The sequence below is a fragment of the Mesoplodon densirostris genome, chromosome 5 (genome assembly GCF_025265405.1).
Source record: "Mesoplodon densirostris isolate mMesDen1 chromosome 5, mMesDen1 primary haplotype, whole genome shotgun sequence".
Taxonomy (NCBI): Eukaryota; Metazoa; Chordata; class Mammalia; order Artiodactyla; family Ziphiidae; genus Mesoplodon; species Mesoplodon densirostris.
In genome coordinates, this window is record NC_082665.1 from 4,352,627 (window position 1) to 4,379,320 (window position 26,694).

Genomic DNA, 26,694 nt, shown 5'->3' on the forward strand with positions numbered 1-26,694 from the left:
CCAAGGAATCACAAAGGAAGAACACGTCCCTGGTCACCCAAGAGCATGGCTAGACATCCCAGAGCATGACCCAGTTTTTACACTTCTGGGCTTTGGCTTACCCTGTCCCCTTCCTCTGGAATGTCCACCCACTTGCCCTTATTGAGCTCTCTGTTGATGTCCTACTTATCCTCCAAAGCTCATCACTGATATTTCTTCTTTCTCAAAGACTCCCTGATTCTATGGCTAGATGAGACCCCTCCTTCATCGACAGATCTTCCCTGGGATACTCCTGAGATTATGGCAGGAAGAAGCAGCGTGCTCTGACCCCAGGCAAGCATCTTTCTCATACCCTAGGAAGTCCCACCCGTTTGCTGAATGAAGCGGGGTAAGAAGTGTGGAATTAGTCCCTTAACGCAGTAAGGGAAATGACCTAGCTACACTGCTCCTAGAGAGACAGAGAATGGTGATTTGGATATAGGAAGAAAGAGTAATTTAACTGCCCAAGACAGTGGAGCCAGCAGAGACCCCATCCAGAAGGAACTGACACAATCCTAGTTGGGCTATGGTTGAGTTCCCAACATTGGAAGTGCCTCCCGTAAAAGGGAGGAGGGCTGTTAAGTGACCCCAGTCCTAGGGCAGGAGGGTATCACCTTCTCCCCATCCTCCACCTGGTCCCTTTACACCCTGGACCCCAACCCCGCTCCTGAGACCATCCTTGTCTCCTTGGCCTCTATGTGAGCTGGGCTGGCAAAGCTTGACAAGGCTGCTCTTGGGGTGAACCCAGCCCAAAGGTCATGTGTGACTCTGGCATCCCAGTGACGACTGTGTCCTCAGGCAACCTTAGGGGGAAGGTCTTTGGCAAAGAAGCCCAAGGCTCAGCGGCTGTCGGTTTGTACTGGGTCACTGCTGGTCTGCGGTTCTCATTCCTGTGCTTTGTGCTGGCCTTTCTGCCCCTGATCAGAGATAACAGTCTGTGTTCTGATTGACTTACGTGGTGTTAATTTTAAAAACTGTTGCTAAAATTGGCAGATCCCATGTGAAAATCCAATTTCTGGCTTCTTTTAAATATCGGGATAGTGGTAACACTGGGCCAACATTCTCACAGGACAACATTGGACAGGGCGCCAATCCCTATACACCTCCAGTGCCGCTGAGTCAACCTCGCCTGTTTCCATGACCTGCCAGACCCTTGTCAGAATCTGAGTATGAGGCCCCAGCCCTAGATGGTCCTACCCCAGCCTCCTCCCCAACTACTCAGAGTGAGGGCTGGGAAGGTGCACCAGAGCCCTTGGGGCTGCCGGCAGAGACCTCAGAAGTCTCCCCAACTTAGCGTGGGACCCATTCCCAAGTTCCAGAAAGGCTCACCTGCAGTCCGATATCATGGGGCTGGTTTCCCACGGCCACCCTGGTGATGCCGGGAAGATCATTGGGGGTCAGATCTGGAGCCTCAGGGGAGGCGATCTCCAGACTAATGAGCTCGTGGCTAATGCCAACTCCATTCCCAGCTACGGCATCCTGGGCTACAGAGACCGAGAGAAGACAAACCGAGAGTCCAAATGAACAACCCAACCTAGCAGAAGCAGTGAAACCTGTGGGCAGCTACATATTTCACCTATATTTGGGGACAGCCCTGATGTGAGAAATAGGCAGGCAACTTAGGGCACAGCCCTGATTAATTGCCTAATTCTTTAGAGATAGAAGTTGGGGTCGGGGGGATGACAACCAGGCTGTTCCTTTGTAAACCTTTCCTGACTTAATTATCATTCAGGGTCACTACTTAAGATAAGATTTTGTAACTTTGTACTGAACTGTACCATACGTACAGGAAAGTACCCATTGTCTTAAGCACGTGGCTTGGTGAGTTTCACAGGCTGAACCCTATATTGGTGCTTATAGCTGAGCACCAATTCCTTTTCATTACCATGTGTTATTCCACCCTGTGCCTTGATCCAGTCTACTGTTGATGGACATTGGGTGGTTTCCAATGGGGGGCGGGGGAGGTGGGGGCAATCACAAGAGTGCTGCTATGAAAACTCTGGAACCTGACTTCTGGTACACCTTTTGGCTGGGGGTATACTCAGGACTGGAGTTTTGGGGCATCATGGGGTGTGCACACCTCCAGCCTTAGTGGATATTGTGCCAGTTTTCCAAAGTGGTTACAGCAACTTACCCTCCCACCAGCAGTGGACCAGAGTTCCAAGACACTATTCTAAAGATGCTCATTATACCTCCTTACACAGAACGTTCACCCAAGCTGGCACCCATGGTGCCCTCTTAGTTTTGCCCACAGAGCTCATGGCTAGAGAGAGTCTGGGCAGATCTCGACAGGGCTGCAGGATGTGCCGGGCACGAGGCAGCTCAGGACGGGCATGGCCGGCACAGAGAGTGCAGAGCTTTTATTATTTGAAGCTAGGAAACTTGCCAGTTGAGGGTCTCAAGAAGTTTCTGTTGTGAGGGGTGGAAGCTAGAATTGGGGCAGTACTTCTCTATTTGGGGAGGGATCCCTCTGGTGAGCCAGCTGAGCCAACGGGATTCTCGGGGAGCTGAGCCCACGGAGTCAAGTAAAAACCCCAGCCTCAGACGCTAAGTTTATTGCTTAGTAAGGAAGAAGCCCATCTCCCTGGCACGGAAGCTGTGGCTGCAGTTTCCTGTTTCCTGAGCCCAGCTTGAGAGCAGGAAGGGAGAGAAGCCTGGGGGAGGGGTGGGCATGCTCAGGGACCTGGGGGGCAGGGTTGCGAGGGGGTGACCTCCAGGGTCCCCTCTGAGCACGTACAGAAGTGGATTCCAGGAGCAACTGAGTCTTTTGATCATTCTGTGGTTATCTAAGGCTAATCTCAACTGTTGGCTATGCTTCTAGAAATGACAGGTGGGGGGGGTCAGCGTTGGGGGATGTGGCCACAGGTAACCAGCCACGTTAGGTTAGAGCAGCTCCTTGGGACACACATACCCAGCAGTGACCAGGGTAGCTGGGGCCTGGGGTCCTGTAGGGGACACTTCCCAGAGGAGGGGCGGGTAAACTGAGACCCAAAGAAAGAGTAGGAATTAGGCAGGCAGGGAGCAGGGACAGCATGTGAGGGACAGCATTTGAGGCAGGGGGACTGGCACATGGAAAAGCCTGGAAAGAAGAGACGGGTGCTTGCTGTGGAGCTGGAGAGGCCCCGATGACCGATGATGACTGGGGTTAGAATGTGCCAACCTGCAGCCACCCGTGGTGCCCTACCTTTACGTAGTTCCCTCTCCACCTGAGGGGTCCTGCACCTGGATCTCAGTCTTCCAGGGCAGCTGATTCTCCTGGTCCACCTGCACTCCTGCTTTGTCCGTTTCAGCACCAGCGGACCCCTGGTTATGATTCCTGAGAGTTTCCCAAACATCCTAAGTTTCCCTTAAAAAGAAGTGTTCACAGGCGCCCTTTGCTCTTATTCTCCCCGGTGTCCCCAGAGGCCTCATCTGAAATCTCTAGGGCTTAGTCCAAGCCCCATCACTTTCCCCCGGGCCCTAGAAAGGTCTGGGGCATGGTCCAGGTGGAAGCCCAGGGACCGGACAGGCAGGATGTGAAGCGGTGAGATCTGCCTGACCCTGTCCGGCCCCTCCAAGCCTCTCCCCTTCGGGTGTGGAGGGAGCACACAGCTCTGCCCTACAAGGCGGGTATGCCCAGGGCTGCCTGCCTGCCTCACAGGACTACCACGGCCACACTGGCCTCCAGACTCTCTGCTCTGTTGTTTCTCTCCCCAAAATGCTGAACCCAGGGCAGAGAGGAGGAGCCCTGTCCCCACTCTGACTCCATCACGGGTCAGTCACCGGGGCTGGTGGGAAACTCACAGGAGACTCTGGAGTAAAGGACCAGCCACCTGTGGTCGGGAGGAGGCACAGGCCAGGGCGCTCTTACTGGGGGCTGTGCAGGGTCCTGGCAGCCCTCCGGCATCCCCGGCATCCGGCAGCCCTGGCCTCCTGGTTTCTGGCTGGGTTTGGCCGATGGGTAGTGCTGGCAGGAGATGGGAGTGAGGGAAGGAACCAGGACAGGGGACCCTCTACCTGCTACAGGATGCCATCTCTTTCCTTCTTTTTTTCCTTTATAATTATTTTATTAAATCAGAAACGTACAACAGCTTTTTAACTCTACACACACTTAAAAAACGTTTAAAGGAAACAGGGACTTCCCTGGCGGTCCAGTGGTTAAGACTCTGCGCTCTCAACGCAGGGAGCGTGGGTTGGATCCCTGGTTGGGGAACGAGATCCTGCAGGCTGCACAGCTTGGCCAAACAAAAAATATTGTTTAAAGGAAACATTGTGTCTTATCACACCATGATCCTGGCTAATGGCTTCTCAAAGTGTTGAGAAAATTCTTCAAAAAGACTTCACATGTTACCTTAAACTCACAAATTAACAAGATCAAAGAAGAAATGCTTCTACACTCTTAGAAAGATGACTAGAAAGAAACCGACTGATACAGGCCCAGCGATGACTACACAGGTGAAAGAGGACTCAGAAACTAGGGGCAGGGCTTCCCTGGTGGCGCAGTGATTGAGAGTCCGCCTGCTGATGCAGGGGGCACGGGTTCGTGCCCCGGTCCGGGAGGATCCCACATGCCGCAGAGCGGCTGGGCCCGTGAGCCATGGCCGCTGAGCCTGCGCGTCCGGAGCCTGTGCTCCGCAACGGGAGAGGCCACAGCAGTGAGAGGCCAGCGTACCGCAAAAAAAAAAAAAAAAAAAAAAGGAACTAGGGGCAGCAGGAATATCCAGGGCCCTGCCCGCCGGCCCCCTGCCCCCCGGCCCCCTGCCCACACCAGGCACTCCAGACGCAGCCGTCCAGGACCTGTGGGAGCTGCCCTCCCGGGGGCCTTCCCAGCGACCTCCCCTGAGCCCACTGGTCCCCGGGATGCCTTGCGGCTTGCAGGAGGTGGGCCCGGCAGAGCTTACCGCTGCCTCTGGGAAGGGCGACCCCCGATAGCGCCTCCAGCACGGAGCTCTTGCCCGAGCTCTGGTCCCGGATGACAGCGATGGCGGGCAGGGCCAGGTCCTGCTCCACGCCCAGAGCCCGCAGGGAGTCGATGAGGTCAATGCAGGGCCACACCTTCTCCTCGTACTGGTTGTACAGGTTGTTCTCCAGCCCCTGGAAGAGACACAACAGACTTCACAGTCTTGGCCTCTGACGGGGCTCCCACCACCTTCGGGGATTTGTTGCCGAATGGATGGATCTACTGATGTTGGGTTAGAAACAGGAGGGGTGAGAGGTGGATCTGGATGTGCCTGCAAGGAGGCCCCTGTGCTCTCGTCCTGTGGAGGCTTTGCTTCTGCTGCTGGGGGGATTATTTGGCTGGGGCTGGAGATGGAGGTGCCCGTCTGAGCAGGCCATCTGGCACCAAGGGGAAGGCGTTCCCAGCTGGAGGGGGGAGAGGAGTGGGCCCGCGGCTGCCGAGCTGGGGTGGGGGGGGGATGGCAGGCTGGAAGTGGTGGCAGCGTTCGTCACAGCTGGAGGCAAAGCTCCCAGGAAGGAGACCCCGGCACAGGGAACGGAGCCCCCAGATTCATGTCCAGGAAGGCTATTGCTGCCCCCAGAGACTGTGTCTGTCCCTGGCGCTTGTTGGAAGTGCCCAGGAGAGAGGGGGGACACCAGTTGTGCGCCTGGGGCTGGACCAGACTTGCAGGTTTTATTTCCCGCATTTCCCCGCCCCCACAACCCCCGGGGGCTGCTGGGATGTGCCCTTCCTGACTATACCTGCGCCCGACTTACCTTTGACGTCTGCTGGTCCCTGTTTCCTCCTGGCTGCTGATGGTTCAAATTCAGCAGATTGAAGTCCTTGGCGAGGAAAACCGGGTCCTTCCCTCCCCCCTGCCAGTTTGGGGGGTACCTCATCTGTCAAGGTGCTGCGCCCGGTGGCTGCTTCTGGAAGGAATTCATTTCTTCTTTTGGACAGTGTTGGGAGGAAATGGGCTGCACGTAGGGCTTAGGCACCAGCTGTCGCCTGGGGCGCTGGTGGGTGCGGTCAACACCGCTCAGCACCTCCAATCTTCCTGGCAAGCTCTACAAAGACACAAGTTGGGAACGTGGCCCAAACGTCTCCCAGCAGACCACCTCAGGGCTGCATTTTTTCCAGCTCTGCCTTGCCCAACCCTGTACAACCCACCCTCTGCACACAGGGGAGGCCAGTAGCCTAGCAGAGACCCGTCTGCAGGAGGGGCAGATGGCAACACACAGGCGCAGAGCACAAGAGGGGTCTCCATGGGCCCCCAGGGCCTGGGGGACAAGTGAACTCCACGCTTCCACAGGAGAGTTTGAATGTCCCACTGTCACTTCTGATAGGCTCCGTGTCACCTGAGGTTCAGGACTGGACAGGAGACCGTAAGGCGCAGAGAGAGGACAGGCAGCCCCTGCTGGGTCCGTGTGAAGCCAGTCTCTGCCCTGCCATCACTGTTTCTCACACAGACTAGGTCAGGCTGCCGGGGAGCCTGGGAGAAATGGTTGATTGGGTCTCTTGCTTCTCCATGGGGCCTATAATCAGGTAGTCAGCACTCTAGAAAGAGCTGGTGGTACTGAGTGCCGGCCTCACCTAGCGCTGCTCTAAGATGCTCATTTCATTTTCACAGGGTCTCTTGCTTCTCCATGGGGCCTATAATCAGGTAGTCAGCACCCTAGAAAGAGCTGGCGGTATTGAGTGCCGGCCTCACCTAGCGCTGCTCTAAGATGCTCATTTCATTTTCACAACAACCCTATGTGTTAGCTCCCAATCTTCATTTTTCCAGGTCAAGAAGATGAAGCACAGAGGTCGTTACTGGCCTAAGTCAGGGCGCTCGGGATCATGAACCCTTTCCTGCTATGACCACCACCGGGAGGAGAGTGGATACAGTGAGTGGAATGGCTCCACCCCCCGACCAAATGCATGTCCACCTGGACACGTAAATGTGACCTTATTTGGAAAAAGCCCACTTGCAGATGTAATTGATAAGAACTTGGAGATGAAGGTGGGCCCGAAATCCAAGAAGAGACAGGCAGAGAGGATTTGAAACCCAGAGACCCACGGCCAGAGGGCAACAGAGGCAGAGATTGGAGGGATGCTGCCGAGGAGCCCCAAGGGGGGCAGGAACCCCAGAAGCTGGGATAGAGGCCTGGAAGGGATCCTCCCTCACACTTCCAGGAGGAACTAATTCTGCCGACGCCTCGACCTGGACTTCTGGCCTCCAGAACCAGGAGAGAATAAATGTCTTGTTTTAGGCGTCCGAGTTTGGGGAATTTTTTATGCTAGCCCCAGGGCACTAACCCATGGGGAGGATTGGAGTCTTGAGGTGGCCCCTCCCCCGTAGCTGGCCTTTGGGGCGTCCACTGGTACCCCGTGTCCAGCTGTGGTCCTGCAGTCCAGCCCTCCGTCCATCCCCTCTACTCGACAGCGGCCCCTGTGCACATATTGTGGCCCTTTTCCTTCTGAACCCCTGGTCTCGTCATGTCACTGCCCTTTCTAAAAACCTCTGTCATGTTTTCTTTCAGAACAGAGTTCCTAAAAAATTTGGTCCTAACTTACCTTTTCATATTTTATAGCATCTCTGATTGCTGGGCCGAACAGTTTGCCTTCCTCAGACTGCACACATACACATTCACAACTTTGTGTGTGCCACTGACCTGTTTCTAAAAATGAGGGTGATTTGTTCATTCATTCATTCATTCAACAAGTATGCTTTGAGGACTGATATGGGCTGAATCGTGTCCCCAAGTTCCTATGTTGGAGTCCTATCCCCCAGGACCTGAGTGTGTCTGCACTGGAGATATGGCCTTTAAAGGGGAGATTGAGGTAAAATGAAGCCACTAGCGTGGGTCCTAATCCAATCTGACTGTCTTTATGAAAAGAGGGGATTAGGACCCAGAGGTGCACAGAGGAAAGAGCACGTGAAGACACGGGGAGAAGACGGCCGTCTACACACCCAGGAGAGAGGCCTCAGGAGAAACCAACACTAAATGACCCATTGATCTTGGACTCTTGGCCTCCAGACTGTGAGAAAATAAATTTCTGTTGTTTAAGTCGCCCAGCCTGTGGCACTTTGTTATGGTGTCCTGAGCAAACTAATACAAGGACCTACTATGTGCCAGGTAGTTCCTGCCATCGGGGTACAGTGGTGATCAAGCCAGATAAAGTCCCTGCTTCTAGTATATACATTCTGTCAGGGACACCCCACAGACAAATAAGCCAACCAACAATGATATAACCCCAGGTGACAATGAAGTGTCTGGAAGAAAGGTAGTGGCTTATAGAGCCAGGGGTCAGGTGGCAGGGGGTAGGGGGTCTGTCTGAGGGTGTGTCCATGCACAGGAAATGAAGGAGGAGAGAAGCAAACATTTGAGGACCTGGGAGGAGCCTTCCTGGCAGAGGAAACATAAGTGCAAATGTCCTGAGGTCAGTATGAGCTCAGGGAACTGGGAGAAGCACCGCTTTCTCCTGGGGGGCTCAGAAAGCCCAGCCCAGGGGCACCTCCTTTCTTGGGAGGGGGCTGGCCTCTCTGCCTCATCCTGTCTGGGCTGTGCCCTGGCCTTTCCTGGCGTTGTTAGGGCTGGACCTGACACTTGGGTTTGGGCTGGAAGAAGGCAGAGAAGGTCTTCTACCTGCACTCTTCTGAGCGGTCAGCCCCATTGACCCGGAGACTGTACGTGAAGTGGGATCCCCCGGTTTGGCCCTGCTCCCTGGGGAGCCCTGCGAAGGCTGTCAAGTGGACGAAGCGCCCTTACCTCTGTGTTCAAATCCTAAGCCAGCGCTTCTCTTCCCTCTGGTGGTGGAAAGGCAGTGAGATCGCTCTGCAGAAACTCACGAGTGAATTGGTTGGAAGGCCAACCTCACAGCCAGCCTGTCAGCCAATCCCGATGCCTGGGGCTGTGTGGGAATGAGGCAGGCACTACCTGGCCAGGAACCGCTGGCACCTAGCCCTTGGGGTGCCCCGTGGCCTAAGCTAGCCTTAGAGGAAAGGGCTCTCAGACAGCCCCTCCCTCTGGTTGGGGACCAAAAATAAATCTGGGTTTTTTACAGCTGTTTTGCATCTTCCCATTCTTCCTCATTTCTTTGAGTCCCTGAGGTTTAGCCTTTGATGTGTTACGCATCTCACAGTCTCCCACGCTACCATACTCCCCAGTGAAATTATTCATTTTACAAAACACCTAGCCTTCCAGCAAGTATCAAGAGAAAATACAATCTCATGCAAAACATCTTTGCTTTTTTTTTTCATTAATAAAATTGCCCTAAAGGACATATCCAGTGGAGTTCCCTGGTGGTCTAGTGGTTAGGATTCGGTGCTTTCACTGCTGTGTCCCAGGTTCAATCCCTGGTCGGGGAACGGAGATGAGTGGTGCGGCCCACCCTCCCCCCACAAAAAAAGAACATATCCAGGGATTTATTTAATCTCCTTAATATAAGGAAATTATAGTAAAATAATATTAACTACCTTAATATAAAAACTCAAGAGACTACTTTGCAGAGGGCCCAGCTGAAGGAGCTTGCTCGCCTGGTGAATCGAGTGCTTCTTTTTGTCAGAGGGAAAGAGACCATGTGTCCCATGCAGCCTTGGCCTTGGGAGTGTGGAGGCTCAGGACAAGTTGTGGGCGGTCCTAGCTGCCTCTGGCTTGGCTTTGCGCCTTGGCTCCTGTCCCCAAGGCCTTAACAAAGATTATTCTAGTGTTATGGTTTGACTGTGGCACTTTTTAAAACAACTTAGAGCAGGGCATGAAAGAGCTAGTCTCGGGGAGTCTGTATGTCCTCTGCCTTTTCTGGGGGGAGGGGGTGGGAGTTGGAGGATCCAGGGTTGGGGGGGAAGAGGCTGCAGCTGAAGAGGCGGTGGTTCCACAGAGAGGCTGGGAGGTGTAGCGTGGAGGAGTATTGGTGTCAGGGCTTCTGTGTGGCAGGCTGGGGCAGCAGGATCCTATCCAGTGAGGGGCCCCGAGCTCTCTTTAACAATATAAAGATAAGAGGCTGAAGGCATAAGAGCAGCTGTGGGCAGGAGAGAGATGGCCCGTCCCACACGAATGTCACTGAGGTCACCTGCAGAGAGGGTGTTTCCTGGCTTCCTTCTCACGGGGCAGGACCCAAAACACTCTAGAGGGACCCTGCCTGCCCCTACTCCCCACCTAGATCTGTGCAGGGGCAGTGGGCTGTGTCCACTTATGAGAGGGTGACCAGCAGCCCAGGGGAAGAAGCAGCCCAGGAGTGGGTAAAGGGTGGACTGGCAGAGAGGACCATGGCAAGAGGATGGGAGGAGGGAGATGGGAGGAGGAGGTGGGCGGAGGGACCACTGAAGGGGAAGGAGAGAAGCGTTGTGAGTCATCCCTGGCCCCTCTGTGTGTCCTCCATCACCTGCAAGGAGAGAGGCTGTGCTGATCTCCGTCCCGGCAGAGGACGGTTTATTACAAAAGGATGTAACTCAGTCCCAGCCAGATGGAAGACGCTCACAGGGCGCAGCTGTGGTTGTGGCTCAACCTGAGGACAAGTCAGGAAGCCCAGAGCCGTCCGCCGGCCTGGCCGCACACACCAGCGCAGCCGTGCAGCCCAAGCTGTTTCCCACCTCTCCCCAGACTGGACTATTCCCTCGTTTCTGACCACCTTCCAGTCCACCCAGCCCTGGAATAGCTGGGAGAGTGAATTCATCCCAACGTGGACAGCGGGGACCGTGGGGACAGTGCCCCCTCTGTTGAAGACACCCCCAAACTGTGCTGAGATGACTAACATCACAGATAAGACCCATGAGGGATGAACAGGTGAAAAAAGGGACTTAGCCGAGGCTGTAAAACTGTATTCCCAAACTGGGGGTGCAGGCATCCTGGGGAACCTCAGCAAACTGGCAGGTACACTTGGGGTCATCAGAACTTCCCAGGATACACAGGGATGTCTGTTGGCCACCATGTTACCTACTATTACTGAGTTCTTTGGACCTAACTCATGAATCAGCAGAACTATTAGGCGTGTCTTTTGGTCGGGGCACCATGAACCAATTACTGAGATAGTCAGGGTGCCCAGGATGGAGAAAATTTGCGAACATCTGCTGTGAGAGCAAAGGGGAGATTCGGAAGCATCCTGAGGGTGGGTGTAGGTGGAAACAGGCTGAGGAAGGAGTCGGGGGTGGCGACGGGGTGATGGGACAGTTGGCCAGCCACGTGGACAGGCGGGCTGGGAAGGGCTGGGCAGGGAGAGAGGCCAGGAGGAGGCTCAGGTGACGTTCTCAGGGGCTCGGCGACCACACGGGTGTCTCCTTTGCGCTCTTCACGTGCGCGTGGAGTCTCACGTGCTGTCGGATTTCGTTTCTGTTTTCCCTATTTTTCTATAAGATGGGAAGTGAGGTTCAGACAAGTTAAGCATCCGAGACACCGTCCCATGGCTAGAAACCCACAGACTCAGGATTCTCATGCATAGTGTGTTACTTCGATAATGAGGAAACAGTAACGCCATTCCGAGTTTGAAACCTCAAGGCAGAGCATTACCGTTAGTCATGGGTAGAGTTCAGAAACGCGATCTTGCAGACCAGCTCCTCCTCCCTGGCCCTCTTCCTTTGGACTGTTTTTGCTTCTCCTGGGTTTCCAGCTTTCTACATGCTTCAGTCAGTCCCAGAGGAGTCGCTGGTCCCAGGGGCCTGGATCCCAGCTCCCTGTGACCAAGCCCCCACCCCTGGGTCTGGCCTCCAGGACCTGCACTGGCCCTGGATTCTGCTGGGAAGTTCCACAGCTGGGCAGCCTCACGCCTGCATCGTGGAGAACCCTGCAATTCATTTAAAATTTCTCCTTTGACAGATTTGTGCCGAATCTGTATGACCCCTCACGTAGACCTGTGGGGATATTTCATCTCCCTTCCTAGTAAACAGAAATTAATTTCTCCTAAAAGCAGAATACAACAACAAAAATCTGGTTCACTGAGATTTTGTCACAGTTTCCAGGAAAGAGGAAGAAAGATGTCATTTCTCTCGGATCCAAGTCTAAACCTTCCCTTGGCTTAGCCCCTGGCTCCGTGTGAGCAGGCGGGAAAGAGCTCCATGTCTGACTGTCCTGTAAAATCTGCCAGAATGGGTCATGGGTCACGGCTGACCATGTGGCCGGGATTATTTCTTCCTGCTGGCTGCGTGACCTCAGCATCCTGAGATATTTTCCTCAAATAGTGCCAAGGAGTGCTGACAATGACCAGAAGCTGGAAGAGGCAAGGGAGGATTCTGTTCAGAGTCTCAGGAGGAACAAACACTGCTGAGGCCTTGATCTCAGGCTTCCAGCCTCCAGACCTGGGAGAGAATACATTTTTTTTTTTTTTTTTGCGGTACGCGGGCTTCTCACTGCTGTGGCCTCTCCCGTTGCAGAGCACAGGCTCCGGATGCGCAGGCTCAGCGGCCATGGCGCACGGACCCAACCGCTCTGCGGCATGTGGGATCTTCCCAGACCGGAGAACGAACCCGTGTCCCCTGCATCGGCAGGCGGACTCTCAACCACTGCGCCACCAGGGAAGCCCGAGAATACATTTTTGATATGTAAGCCCTCCAGTCTGGGGTACTTTGCCATGGCAGCCCTAGGACACTAACATACCTTTTTTTGCTGGGCAGACTTGGCATCAATACCTGTCTCTCTCCAAGTAAAACTTTGAAGGCACAATCATGTACCAGTACACGCTACAGGGGGAATCAGCAAATGCTAGAAATCAGGTGTCCTCGCCCTTCAGAAGAGCCAGCTTTCCAGGACACCACGGAGGGTGGCCACCACTACCATGGGCAAGAGGGCTCCTGAATCTCTGAGGCCAGGCTCTGGGGTTTCCATTCTGATGCCGGTTCCAATGCGTGTGTTTTTCTACATCACCAAGCAATTAACTCAATTCGGACACTCTTGACCAGGACATGGCATCAGGTGTCACAGGGCTACCAGAGGGGCTCAGCCCTACTCAACAGCCCCCACCCCATCCTGCTGTCAGCTACAAATTGTCACTTGCCATCTGCCTCCACAAGGATGAAGTCACCCTCCACTGCAGTCGCTGACGGTCAACACCCCCTGAAAGGAGCTCAGGGTGGAGATCAGGAATGAGGTCCTCTGTGAGCTGGGAAAAACCGGCAGAACAGGTCTTCAGATAGTTAGAGATTTTCAGGAGAAGATGTTATGAGCCCAATTCTTGCATCTCCTCATACCTAGAAAAGCACTAAAACCATTAACGGTGACACCTGCTCTTCCTGACTAGCGGCCAGCCTCCGTCTAAATGTGCGCTTGACTGCACGTACCCCCTTCACTGAAATCATAGTAACACTGACCTTGCCTCCTACCTCTTTGGAGCAGTTTCTCAGAGCTCTCTGAGATGCTGTCTTCCAGGCTGTAGTCCTGATTCTGCCCCCAATAAAACTTAACTCACAACTCTCACGTTGTGCATTTTTCCCCCCAGTCGACACTGCCCACTTCAGATGCCAATGGCTAGCAGGTACAGGTTGTCACCTGTGCTTCTGAGCAACTGGCTATAGGTCCATCGGAGGTTCCAATGACCCCCTCCTTGGAGTTGAATAATTTGCTAGAGCGGCTCACAGGGAAACAGTTTACTTACTAGATCACAGGCTTATTATAAAAGGATTTAACTCAACAAGAGCCAGACGGAAAGACCCAGAGGGCAGGCGTGGGAGGCACGGGGAGCTTCCACACTCCCTGCGAGCGCCACTCTCCCAAATCACATGCTCACCAGAAGCTCTCCAAACCCGCTTGGGTTTTAAGGAGGCTTCATTCCATAGACATGATGGATTAAATCATTGGCCATCAGTGACTGAACTCAACTTCCTGCCCCTCTTCCCTTCTGGGAGGCTGGGGATGGGACTGAAAATTTCAGCGCTCGGGTCACAGGATCGCTTCCCCAGGCAACCGGTTCCCATCTCATTAACAAAACACAATGACCTGAAGTCCCTTCATTAACATAACAGAAGACGATGCTCTCTTCACGACCAAGGGTTTTAGGAGCGCGTGTCAGGAACTGACACAGACCAAATAATATATTTCTCTTTTTTCCTACATTTGTACGTATTGTGAAATAGCCACCATGATGAGTTAACATCTGCCCTCATACTTACATTTTTTTCTTGTGATGAGGACTTTTAAGATCTACGTTCAGGCTTCCCTGGTGGCGCAGTGGTTGAGAGTCCTCCTGCTGATGCAGGGGACAGGGGTTCGTGTCCCGGTCCGGGAAGATCCCACGTGCCGCGGAGCGGCTGGGCCCGTGAGCCATGGCCGCTGAGCCTGCGCGTCTGGAGCCTGTGCTCCGCAACGGGAGAGGCCACAACAGTGAGAGGCCGCGTACCGAAAAAAAAAAAAAAAAAAAAAAAAAATCTACGTTCTTATCAACTTTAAAAAATGCGATACAGTACCATCAGCTCTGAGATGTAACGTACAGCACGGTGACTATAGTTACTATATTTCTTATTAAAAATCACAACATCACAGAGCACAAAGCTCTCTCCCCACCCTGAGATGTGTACCTTCTACAGAAGTTCCCAAAGCCACTTCTTTGTGTCTCCAAGGCCTTTGGCCAGATCTGGGGAGACGGGTCTCCTTGCGCTCCCCGTCCAGCCACTTCCTTTCTAGAATGTGCCCTCTGCCTGCAGGGATGGCTGGAGGCCAGCACCAACACAGCCAGCTTCAGACACCTATCTTTCTGTCTCCAGCCTTCTGGCCCAAGCTATGTTTACCAGAAAATCCTTTCAAAAGGAAGGCATGTCTGCTGCATGAAGACGTGGTGAAGCATCCATCCTTGCCCTGACCCAGCGCTTACCTGTGCACCTGCAGAGTGGAGACCCGGCCAATCATCTCTCTCCCTTCCTCCACTCCCCCCCCCCTTTTTTTTTGCGGTAGGCGGGCCTCTCACTGCTGTGGCCTCTCCCGTTGCGGAGCACAGGCTCCGGACGCACAGGTTCAGCAGCCATGGCTCACGGGCCTAGCCGCTCTGCAGCATGTGGGATCTTCCCGAACCGGGGCACGAACCCGCGTCCCCTGCATCGGCAGGTGGACTCTCAACCACTGCGCCACCAGGGAAGCCCTCCGCTTCCCTTTTATAGAAACGGCTCCTCCCCTTGCTGCTCTCTTTTCCAGCAGCAAGAAAAATGAAACTAATGGCCTGCCACAGAAAAGAAACTGAAGAATCAATACGCTTCCCGGTGACTTACACAGTTGTCCTCAGACGCCTGGTGAGAGTGTGCATCTGAGTTTCTTGGTGGGCTTGTAAACACACGGGGGGCTGCCCTGCCACCCACCCCGGGATCAGGTGCCCTAGACTCTGCTTTGCTAACATGTTCTCAGAGAGGTTGGGGTCGGACCAGCCTTGGAGATGCGGTCACTTAGCACAGCGCTGTCCAGCAGGACACTATCTGAGATGCTCTCTCCCCATATTAAGCTCTGAACACGCCAAAAAAGGGACGTCCACAGCTCCCCGCAGTACCCCACTTGTGCAGTGCGTGCCCTCATACTCGGGTTGGTCCCTGTGCTCTTGGAGAGTTCTCGCTGGGACCTCAGCCCTGAGATAGCCCCACTTTCTGGTCCTGGGTTGGTTGCTTCACCTGCAATGCTACAAGCATGCACCCCAGGCGGCCCCGAAGGTGTCCTGGTGGCGGCGGCGGCGGCGGCGCTGTGACTAAAGGGGGTGTGTGTGAATCGGGCATTGCCATCACCAGAGTGTGGGGAACCCCGACGAGGCCCCGGGATGAGGGGCTGGCACGGGACGGGCGAAGCCGGCCTCAGTTTCGGCTTCACTCCCGCGATCCTTTCCAAAACAAAAAATAAGATGATAAGTTAGAAAATAAATCCTGAGCAGTTCTGTGCTCATTCACTTGACTTGTGGGCAAATTCCCCTTTAAAGAAGAAATTTAGAGGCTAAAAAAATGGTTTTCAAACCCTGGCATTGGGAAGTTACAGGGGGAGTCTCCGGGGTCTGTGTCCCGCGGGATCTATTGCCTGGATCATCCAGAGGCCCTGCGCAGAGGTGACGGATGGACGGAAGAACTGCGCAGCCGGCTTCACCGCCAATGTCTTGCGTCATAGCGCGTGTGCGTCTACGCTGCAGGAAAGTTACAAGTGAAGGCACCGCACAGGGTGACACCCACCTCCGTGGAGGCAGCTGGAGGACGCTGCATCCCCGGTCAGAAGAGCATCCCCTCGGCACGCCCCTCATCCTGACAGCGTCAAAGCGCTGGGCTGGTTCTCAAGCTGCGGGGAGCTTGATGACGATCCCCGGCCAGAGCCCCTCATCCATCGCGGCCCACTGACCCTCTGAGGAAGGGCTGGCCTGAGCGCTCACACAGCCCCGAGCCATCTGGGGCCAGAAGGCACCCACCCTCGGCCAGACCTCTCCTTCTGAGTTTGCTTTCTCAGTCGTACAGAGGAGACCATGCAATGTCTCCCCGATTCATGGATTAAGGAGATGGAGGGACCAAGGAGTCTGAGTCCTAAGTGTGTGTTTGTGCCAGTGGGGCGAAGTAGCAGAGGCCGCTTGGGGGTGGAAACCCCCTGACTCTTCACTGTCTGGGCCCCAACTTCTCCAGTCGGGGTGACGATGGTGACCCACCTCAGGGCAGATGCTAGGAGGACAGGCCTGGGGTGGGCAGCGCGATGGGGGGTCCTAGCTGGTGACACACTTTCCTGTCAGGAACCAGCCGTGTTCCTGATTTTGTGGTGTCAGAAGTCCAAGCATCTAGGAACTAGGGATGCTGAGGGCTCAAGAAGTGCCTGCCTTTTCCAGGGCAGAGGCTAGAGGCCCTCCCCTCTCTGTGGGAGGGGCAGCCCTTCCAGGCGCACCCCCCCCAACAACCCGCCACAGGGAGGGGTAGGTCTGCACAACTGGGAGAGCTCACGGGCGTGGGGAGGGCTTAGGGTCACTTCCCGGGGTCTGTGTAATTAGGACAGATGTTCAAGGGTGGCTGCCCATGTAAGGCTCCGTTTCCTTGGCAACTTTTGGTTTGTTTTGTTTTCTGGTAATAGACTTTATTTTCTAGAGCAGTTCTAGGTTCCTGGTAAAATTGAGGGGAAGGTACAGAGAGCCCCCCCAGACGCCCTGCCCTCCCCCCATGCACAGCCTACCCCACTGTTGACTACCCCCTACCCGAGGGGCGCATTGGTCACAATCCACGACCGCCCATTGTCACCGGGAGTCCACGGTTTATGCTGGGGTCGCTCTTGGGGTTATACATGCAATGGGTTTGGACATGCACCCACTGTGACAGTCCCCTACAGAGGGGCCCGCGGTCCTCCTGATCGCCCCTCCCTGCTCCAGCCCCTGCAGCCCTCAGGGGTCCCCATGCTGCCGCCTTTTCAGCGACGTCCTCATGCTCTCCAGACGCCACTTCCAGGCCTCCTCCAAGGTGATCCAGAACCCAGAAAGGGATTCTCTCTGATTGCTTGTTTGTGTCCAAACATCTCCTTTTTGTTAGGACACCAGCCATATTGAATGAGGGTCACACTGCTTTAACTTATTACACCTACAATGACCCTGTTTCCACATGAGGTCACATTTTGCGGTACTGGCGGTTAGGACTCAACTCATGAATTTGGGGAGAACAGAATCTAGCCCATAACAGGGCCCCAGCCAAGATTGTATCCAGTGGTTTGCAGACCCCTCTGCAGAGAGAGGCCCAGGCTCCCTGAGGGGCTGACAGTCACCCCCCACTGCCACGAGGTTGACATCCCCCCTGGTTGGCAAAGGGGTGCAAGGATGGGGCTCACATGTGTCCTGGCAGGAGCTTTGGGGGACCTCTGGACTTCTGCTCTCTCTGGCTTCCATGCCTGAGATGGACCCTCCTTCATCCTGGCTCCGGGCACCCAGAGCTGAGCTCCGGCTGCCCCGCGAGGCACCTGCTACATGAAGGAGACCTCAGCACTGTTGTCAGCCACTGAGATTTGGGTGGCTTGATCCTGCAAGGGTGCTGAAATTCAGGGTGCCACGTGCTGCCATGTTTTTCAAGAGGCCTGCCGATAAAAGTGCTTGAAAATCCTTTGTCTACCCCAATCCCTCTATTTATAGATGAGAAACTGGAGGCTCAGAGAAGCACTCTTAAGCTGGTATCAAAGACTCCTACCATTTCTGGTAGCCAGGCTTGGGAGGGAGGTTAGAAGGGACACTTGGCAATGACTTGAGTTTCTTAACCCCAAGTCCCTGGGTATCTCGGTCCCTAGATCTATGATGCGTCTCCTAGGAAACCTGGGGTATACAGTGGCTCTCCCGAGAGCAGACCCTGCTCACCTGTCAGAGATCCCTTCCCCCACCCTGTTAGACAAGATCCCACCGGCCACTGGAGTGACACCCCAGCATGGAGGTGGACACGGAATCTCCTCACTTACTGCACCGCTGGTGCCCGAGTTAGGCGCACCCAGATTAGTGGAATGAATAAGTTCAGGGACCTGCAGGGGGAGTTCAAGAGCTCAACTGGGGTTGACCCAGGAAGGTTGCTAAGCCCTCTGACAGCTGCTCATCCTGAGAGGCGACCTTCCGAAAGGAGGTGTGCTCAGTGATCGGGGAACAAAGGTTTTCTCTCTGCAGAGCTGTCTGGACCACAGGGATCAAACATAGATCCAATCATAAAATGGCTCCACACCTGGACAAGCAGTGGCTGCTTCCCCCCAATCCTCTTCTTTCGAGGGGAAGTCACTGCATCCCCTGGAACAATTCCCATGCATTTCAGCCATCCTGCTCATTACCTTCACTCTGTAAACACTGGCATAAAAAGTCTGTGTGACAAGATTTTGTACAACTGGCAAATATTTTGGTTGGCCGGTTGACGACAAACCCAAAATACTCATCAAATATTGACTGTTGGATAAGAGTTGGGGTCTATTCGGGATGCATTTGTCTATAAAAGGCACATTTATTGAGGCCGGGCAATGTTAGCTTGGTCCTTTTGGTATGCAGCCTTCTACCTGGATCTCTGCGGGCCAGCCCGAATACCTGTTCTTCGCATTATCTGAGTGGTTGACCTGTGCCAAGGAAAGAAGAGGATTTAATTTATCCATTCATCTAATCAACAAATGGTTAGTGTGCCAGCTGTGAGCAAAGTCATAAGAAGAGAATCACTTCCTAGGATGGGATCTGTTACAACCTACTCAGGGTACGTGATTTCCTCTTGATGTGACTCAATATTTGAAGCAACTTGATTCAACACGTGGAAGACTTTCTGCAATGGTGTAAGTGTCCTTTAATCCACGTGCCCAGTACAGTAGCCACTAGCCACATTTGGCTACTTAATTCTTGAAATGTGGCTAGCATGACTGATGAACTGAATATTAAATTCTATTTAACTTGAATCAGTTTAAATGTAATCTGCAAATCTGGCGAGTAGCTGCCATATGGGACGGCACAACCCTCAAGTCTGGTTTTCAATTCTCTGGGAGAAGGACTATATATTTTTTCCAGGGTAATCGGAGTGTTCCTTGCTCAGAAGGAACACTTGTTCCTCGTTCAGATTGATTTGACTTTAAGGCTTCCATCTTCAATTCTTTCACAGATAATGGAGCACCTTAAACTAATGCTTAGAAAGAATAAGAATATGCATTCTGAACTTTGGAATTCTAGTTTTATCTCTCTCTTTAATATAACAGGTTTGCTGAGACAGAATTCACACCCTATAAAATTCACCCATTTAAAGTGTGCAATTCAATGGTTTTTAGTGTATTCACAAAGACATGCAGCCATCATCACACTCAATTTTAGAACATTTTCATCCCGGGAACAAGAATGCACATACCCATTTGAATCTACTCACCATCCTCCACAGCCTTTAGACAGCCCCTAATCTATTTTCTGTCTCTGAATTTTGACTATTCTAGAAATTTTATATAAATGGAATCATACAATATGTGTCCTTTTGTGTTTGGTTTTCTCCACTTAGTGTGTTTTCCAGGTTCATCCAAGTCATAGTATATATCAGTACTCCATTTCTGTATGTGCCTTAATGATATTCCAGTGTGTGGATATACCGTATTTTATTTATACATTTTAAAATCTATTAATCAGGCATTTGGGTTGTTTCTGCTTTTTTTGCTGTTATGAATAATAGCACATTCTTGTACAAGTCTTTGTGTGAACGTATGTTTTTCATTCTCTTGGCTATGTATCTATTAGTGGAATTGCTAGGACATATGGTGACTGGTTTTCAGGAAGGGGTGTATAGCAACCACTCACCTTTTCTCTCTGAATTCCTGCAGGAAGTTCAAAGCCTTTTGCTCCAAGAAATACCCAGCTCGACCTGAACTGAATGTTCCTGATTTCTTTACTTCCCAGGGCTTCTATGGCCTTCTTAGCGTCCTCCTTCAGTCTGCGGGGCAAAGGGGGAAGCATGTGAATGTCTCACCTGCAGACTCCGGTATGTGGTGCTAGGACACAGTCTGCCCTAGGACAGGTTTCTAAAGCAGTGCCCGCCCTCCTGGGGTGCAGGGCAGGAGGGAAAGGCACACGCTGGCTGAGTGCGTCTCATCTCTAGTTACACATAAGGCCCCATGCAGGACTCTTTTAGACTCAGTTTGGGGCACAGAGTTTTAATTCTCAATTCCGAAAAGCCCTGGGTCTTGGGGTTCAGTCATCCTCATCCGCAGCCAACATAGTTTTCGGTCCTTGCTGCTCTCCTGTTTCCTGACCACAAGTAAAGCGGACAGAGTCGCTGAAAGATGAAAACAAGTGTCAAAACTGTCCCTTTCATATTCAGAAAAGTCAGTATCAAAAATGAAAAAAACAAAAACAAAAACAAAACCTAAAGAATCCTACCGTTGTAGAAAGGTGCAATTCAGGGCAAAGTAAAGGGAAGTGGGCAGAAAGGAAAAGAAAAAATAAGTTCAGATTTTCCTAAATGGGTTAAATCTGAATCTTTCAAAGCACATGTCAAAGAACTTCCATCTGGGAAGATGCTCTTTTAAGAATAAGATCTAGGGGCTTCCCTGGTGGCGCAGTGGTTGAGAGTCCGCCCGCCGATGCAGGGGACACGGGTTCGTGCCCCGGTCCGGGAAGATCGCACATGCTGCGGAGCGGCTGGGCCCGTGAGCCATGGCCGCTGAGCCTGCGCGTCCGGAGCCTGTGCAATGGGAGAGGCCACAACAGCGAGAGGCCCGCGTATCGCAAAAAAAAAAAAAAAAAAAGAATAAGATCTGAATTCAAACAAATCTGGGAAATGCCATGTTCAGTAGCCCCATCTCGGAAATTCACGATGCCAATGAAGCACTCTGGGGTTCTCGGAAGTTAGGCAGTGAAGACGCATATGTTTGCTTAGGAGAGCATGCCTGGAGAAACACTGCCCAGGTCATTTTCTCCCTAGTGAAAGCATTGTGTATGTGTGCATGTGTGTGTGCGTGCATATGTGTGTGTGTGTGTGTGTGTGTGTGTGTATAAGTCCCACCCTGGGTTTAGCTCTTTGGCCAAGGGTTAGCTTTGCTATTTTATTTATGGTCAGTGGTGGCTTTGTCTTGCTACCTGGAAATATTCCTTAAGTTTCTAGGATTTATGTGCTCCCACCAGCTTGTCATTTCTCTAGAAATGCAGTCTGTTCCTCATGGTTTCCCATTCCTTTTCCTTGAAGAAGCATCCTGCTCCTTGAACCTTTGTCCTCTCCTAAGCGACGTACTGAGGGACACTGACAGGCCTGGTGCTCCGCCCCCCCCGCTGGCTTCCCTGACTCTCGCCCCTGCTGTGACAAGTCTGCACTCACCTGCTGCTACCATCATCGTGGGTCACCATGAAGAGCAGGGACTTCGAGGGAGCGCTCTGAATAAACTTCGTCATCGGTCCAGAGTTATCTGCCGGGTCAATGCAAATCAGTCTTAGGACCGTCTCTGTCAGCTGAGACTCTGGCCCTAGACGCTGTGCTTCTGCTCTCAGCTTCTGTGCCCCGGGCTCTGAATCCTCTGATTCTAGAACTGTCTCTCGACCACGCAAACGATGCTTTAGTGCTTTCGTAGTAAATGGCCTGTGGGTTCCACGGTCGGGCAATGTGAGGCATGCAGCACGATCGGATCATAAAGATTCTAGTGATCAGCTTTGAAACCAACCGGCAACGACTTTGGCAACACAGGTGGGCTCTCCTTTGCAATGAATAAGAAAGCACCGGACCTGGGCATGACCCTCTAAGAGCCGAGTGGCTCCAGGACACTGAGGAGAAATACGAGACATAACAGACCACACCGGGATGGGGAAGTCCTTGCTAAGAGACCCCTCTAGTTCTTACAGGGAAGAAATAAAGGCTCAGTTCAAACCCTGTTATTTACCACTGGGGCTTGTATTCGTAGTTACGATTAACGGCATCGTTCCCGAGTGCATCCGGGCACTTCTAATTGCTCTTCTCCATGATCTTTATAAAGATTTGTTTTAGGTAATTCTCAGTGTTAAATAAAAACAACTGCAGTCAAGATCCAGAGTCCAGAATGGAGGGACAGTTGGAGGAGGATGGACACCCTGGGCTCCAGGAATGCGTGCACCACGCCCAGCGCCGTGAACACAGCAGTAATTATGGTGACATTCAGGGCTGCAGGCTGATCACAATTATTCTACATGTTTGGTGTAAAAAAACGAAGAGATGTTTTCTCTTTCCCATTATCTGAGGAAAAGGGGCAGAAGGAAAAGATCCAGGACAAGTGTGATCAAAGAAAAGACAGTTTCTGGGCTTCCCTGGTGGTGCAGTGGTTGAGAGTCCGCCTGTCAATGCAGGGGACGCGGGTTCATGCCCCGGTCCGGGAAGATCCCACATGCCGTGGAGCGGCTGGGCCCGTGAGCCACGGCCGCTGAGCCTGCGCGTCCGGAGCCTGTGCTCCACAACGGGAGAGGCCACAACAGTGAGAGGCCCGCGTACCGCAAAAAAAAAAAAAAAAAAAAAAAGAGAAGACATTTTCTAGATAATGCCTTCAAACTTTAATACATGAACTCAGAGACCACGAGGGTTTATGTAAGACAGTTCTAGAAAAAATTTGCTTCCGGCAAATTTTTTGGTAGACAAAATAAGAATGTTGGACGTTTTCGGTTGTGTTTTTTTTTATCCTAATATATGTGTATAATTCATTTTAATTTTAAGAGGAAAAGAGTTTCCTTACCTCCTTCGTACATATCAAAATACTGTGTTGCTAATACTTTCCCAGTCACATCTGAATGAGAGAAACAGTTTTTAAAAGAAGGTACATGGGGACTCAGGGCACATTCTGAAAACAGCGTGTTCCTTCTCTGTCTCTTTCCGGGAAGCATGACTGCCGTGGTCCCACCTGAAGCAAAGGACCTCCTTCCCTGAAGGGGGCCCCAGTGATTTGGGTCAGGAAGGCAGGGCTCACACCGGCTGCCCAGAGCATCCCTCCCGCCTGCTTCCAGTTAGATTCACGCCCACGTTCTTTCCCAGTGCACCTGCCTCTTCCCACAAACACCAGGGCCCCCACTCAGCCCTTTCTGCTGCCCCCTGTAGCTTTTCCTGCAGATCAGGCACGTTTTCCTCAGGTTTCTGCAGCCCTCTGTCACTGGACTATGTGCTCACCTTGCTCATAGGGACAGACGCCAAGGGAAACCCTTTCCCTAAACCTGCTACAGTTCTTACTGTCAGGGGTCCCGATGGTAATAGTGACAGATTTGTTTTTTTTTCCAGGCCTAAGAGGAGGGCAGGCTGTGCTTCCCCTGAGGCCCTTTTATCAGGCAAAGGTAGGAACTGGTGTCATCTTCTGCTGGGCCACCAGGAATCAGAGCAAACGTGAAGCTCAACTCCAGGGTGTCTGTACCCCCAGGTCTGCTGATCTGGTTTTAGCCCTGACTTCAGCAGGTCCTTCTTTGTTTTTTGAAAATCAGTTTAGGGCTTCCCTGGTGGCACAATGGTTGAGAGTCCGCTTGCCCATGCAGGGGACACGGGTTCGTGCCCCGGTCCGGGAAGATCCCACATGCCGCGGAGCGGCTGGGCCCGTGAGCCATGGCTGCTGAGCCTGCGCGTCCGGAGCCTGTGCTCCACAACGGGAGAGGCCACAACAGTGAGAGGCCCACATACCGCAAAAACAAAACAAACAAACAAACAAACAAAAATCAGTTTATATTTGATTTCAGTTTTTTGGTAGAACCACAAATCTCTAAAGTGAGGCACTGTAAAAAATAGTTAAATATATACTCTTAAAATGCATTAAAATATAAACCTAGACTAGATCGTGTGCAAAAATCATAAAGAAACCCAAGGTACCACTGAATATCCAATCACAGAGCTTTTAGAGGAGTTCTAAAGAAAACATTTAATAACTTACAGTTGACAATGGCAATATTTATTCCTCTTGCAACATTCCCAGTCTTTTCTCCTATGAGCCTGAAAGGTAGATAAGCATCGGTCAAAGAACTCCTTTCTCACCAAGCAGTGAGTAGCCCTCCCTGCTCTGTAAGATCCTCTCTTGGAAAAATCACTGTCCATCCTTTGTCATTTACCATTTCCTTGTAGATACGCACTGGCCTTGACCCAGCTCCCCTGAAAGTCACCCCTACACTTGCTCCACACACATCCATCCCCACACATCTCTACAGTCTGAGTCCCTCAGGGAACCTGGAAACTGCATTTAATCTTATGATTTATACAAAGGGCCAGGGAGAGAAACACCAGTGTTTGTTTAGCACAGGCTCTTTGCAAACATTCTCTCACTGAATCCTCAACCTCCTCATGGGTGGGCCTTCATTTTCCCACTTTATGAATATGGAGTACAACAACCAGTAGAATGGATTAGAAGCCAGAAAGTCTGGAGACAAACACACACACACAAAACCTGGTTACTTTCATAGTCTGATGAAGCTTACTAGACCATGAACAAGGAGATGAGAAGTGGGATGAGAAAGGAGATGGCAAAGTAAAGAGATACTGAAGATGTATACTTGCTGGGTTTCGACAATTGATGGGATGTGAGGAACACAAGAGAAGGGTTGACAAACATGAAGGACACATTCAAACTGGCTGGCTGGAAAAATAATGAGGTACAAGAGGTGGATGAAGAAGAGATGGGTCTGACCCAACTCTGGTCTCAGCTTCCATGCGTCCTCTCCCCATCAGTGCTCTGACAGAGGTTTTGCGGACACCTGGAGATGCTTTTATCCAACCACAAAATGTAACCCTGTTTATCTCCTTAAATAAATCCTTTACACTAACTACCTCACTTAATTTTTACTTTTAAATTGGAGAATATGAAATGCCAGCTTCAAGGGGATTGTGTCCTAAAACCAGGAAGAAGACTGACCTTCCTGGAAATGTGAAATATTACTGAAGATCTTGTGTGTGTGTGTGTGTGTGCTTGCATCTGTATGAGTGCATACATCCTCTGTCAAGTTTTAGAATCAATGATACATTATTTTCATAAAAAGTCAAAGGCATGCAGATTAGAAAAGAAGTGTTATGACTTCCTTTTTTTTTTTTTTTTGTAGATGACACGATCGCCTATGTAGAAAATCCAGTAGAGTCTACAACAAAGCTACTAGAACTAATAAGTGAGGTTAGGAAGGTTGCAGGATACAAGATCATTATATAAAAGTCAATTGTATTTCTACATACTAGCAACTAATGATTGGAAATTGAAATTTTAAACTTAATTTTTTTAACCTTTTTTTTTTTTTCATGGTACGCGGGTCTCTCACTGTTGTAGCCTATCCCGTTGCAGAGCACAGGCTCTGGACATGCAGGCTCAGCGGCCATGGCTCACGGGTCCAGCCGCTCCGCGGCATGTGGTATCCTCCCAGACCAGGGCACGAACCCGTGTCCCCTGCATCGGCAGGCGGACTCTCAACCACTGCGCCACCAGGGAAGCCCTAACTTTTAAATTTTAAATTAAAAAATATATACAATAACATAAAAGTATGAGATATTTAGCAATAAATATGGCAAAAGTATCTGCAGATGCATACACTGAATACTACAAACCATTACTGAGACAAATTAGATTTAAATAAATTGAGATGAGTAAAAGACTCAATATTGCTAAGATGTCAATTCTCCCCAAATTATCTAGAGATCTAATGCAATCTCAAAAAGAAAAAAAGAAAAAAAAGAAAAAAGCCAGTAGGCTTTTGTGTAGGCATTTATAAGCTGATTCAAAAATTCATATGGAAATAGAATCTAGAATAGTCAAAATAATTTTGAAAAAAAAGAACAAAATTGAAGAAATTATATTATTGAACTTCAAGGTTTACTGTAAAGTTATAGTTATCAAAGTTACTGCATATAGTGAAAAAACAAACAAACAGATAAATGGAAGAGAATAGAGGGTCCAGAATTAGATATACACGTATATGGTCACTTGATTTTTGCCAGTGGTGCAAAAAGAATTCAGTAGAGAAAGACAGTATTATGAAAAATGGTGCTAGAAAAATTAAGTAGCCATGTTTTTAAATGACTACAATTCATATTTCACACCATTTACAAAAATTAACTCAAAATGGGTATATCATATTATATAAAGTGGAAAACCTAAAATTATCCAACTTCTAGGAGTTTGGAAGAAATTTTGGAGAGCTTCGAAGAAAAATTTTGTGGGTTAGACAAAAAGTTCTTAGATATGACATGAAAAACATGCTCCATAAAAGGAAAAAATTGATAAATTAGACTTCATTAAAATTAAGAATTTCTGCTCTTTGATAAATACTGTTAAGAGAAGAAGAACACAAGAAACAAGCTGGGAGAATCTATATGAAAATCACATATTTAATAAAGAACTTGAACACAAAACATATAAACAAACCTCAAAATTAATAAGAAAACAACCCAATTAAAAATGAACAGATTTGAATAGGCACTTAACAAA

The 26,694-nt window shown here is 51.1% G+C and overlaps 2 protein-coding genes across 2 annotated transcripts in view; both read right to left on the minus strand.

Annotated features, from left to right (window-relative positions):
• Nucleotides 1-15,402, minus strand: part of LOC132491113 (interferon-induced GTP-binding protein Mx2-like) — a 32,181-nt gene extending 16,779 nt beyond the window's left edge. Inside the window, 6 exon segments of the mRNA XM_060099952.1 lie at nucleotides 1,348-1,502; nucleotides 3,203-3,334; nucleotides 4,899-5,091; nucleotides 5,713-6,003; nucleotides 12,932-13,009; nucleotides 15,259-15,402. Coding sequence (XP_059955935.1) covers nucleotides 1,348-1,502; nucleotides 3,203-3,334; nucleotides 4,899-5,091; nucleotides 5,713-6,003; nucleotides 12,932-13,009; nucleotides 15,259-15,402 — 993 coding nt within the window.
• A 3,408-nt stretch (nucleotides 15,403-18,810) lies between these two features.
• The window catches only part of FAM3B (FAM3 metabolism regulating signaling molecule B), a 52,635-nt gene continuing 44,751 nt past the window's right edge, over nucleotides 18,811-26,694 (minus strand). Inside the window, exons 4-8 of the mRNA XM_060100054.1 lie at nucleotides 24,166-24,224; nucleotides 22,993-23,043; nucleotides 21,618-21,705; nucleotides 20,105-20,237; nucleotides 18,811-18,900 (exon numbers count right to left, since the gene is read on the minus strand). Coding sequence (XP_059956037.1) covers nucleotides 18,811-18,900; nucleotides 20,105-20,237; nucleotides 21,618-21,705; nucleotides 22,993-23,043; nucleotides 24,166-24,224 — 421 coding nt within the window. The remainder of the gene's footprint in view (nucleotides 18,901-20,104; nucleotides 20,238-21,617; nucleotides 21,706-22,992; nucleotides 23,044-24,165; nucleotides 24,225-26,694) is intronic.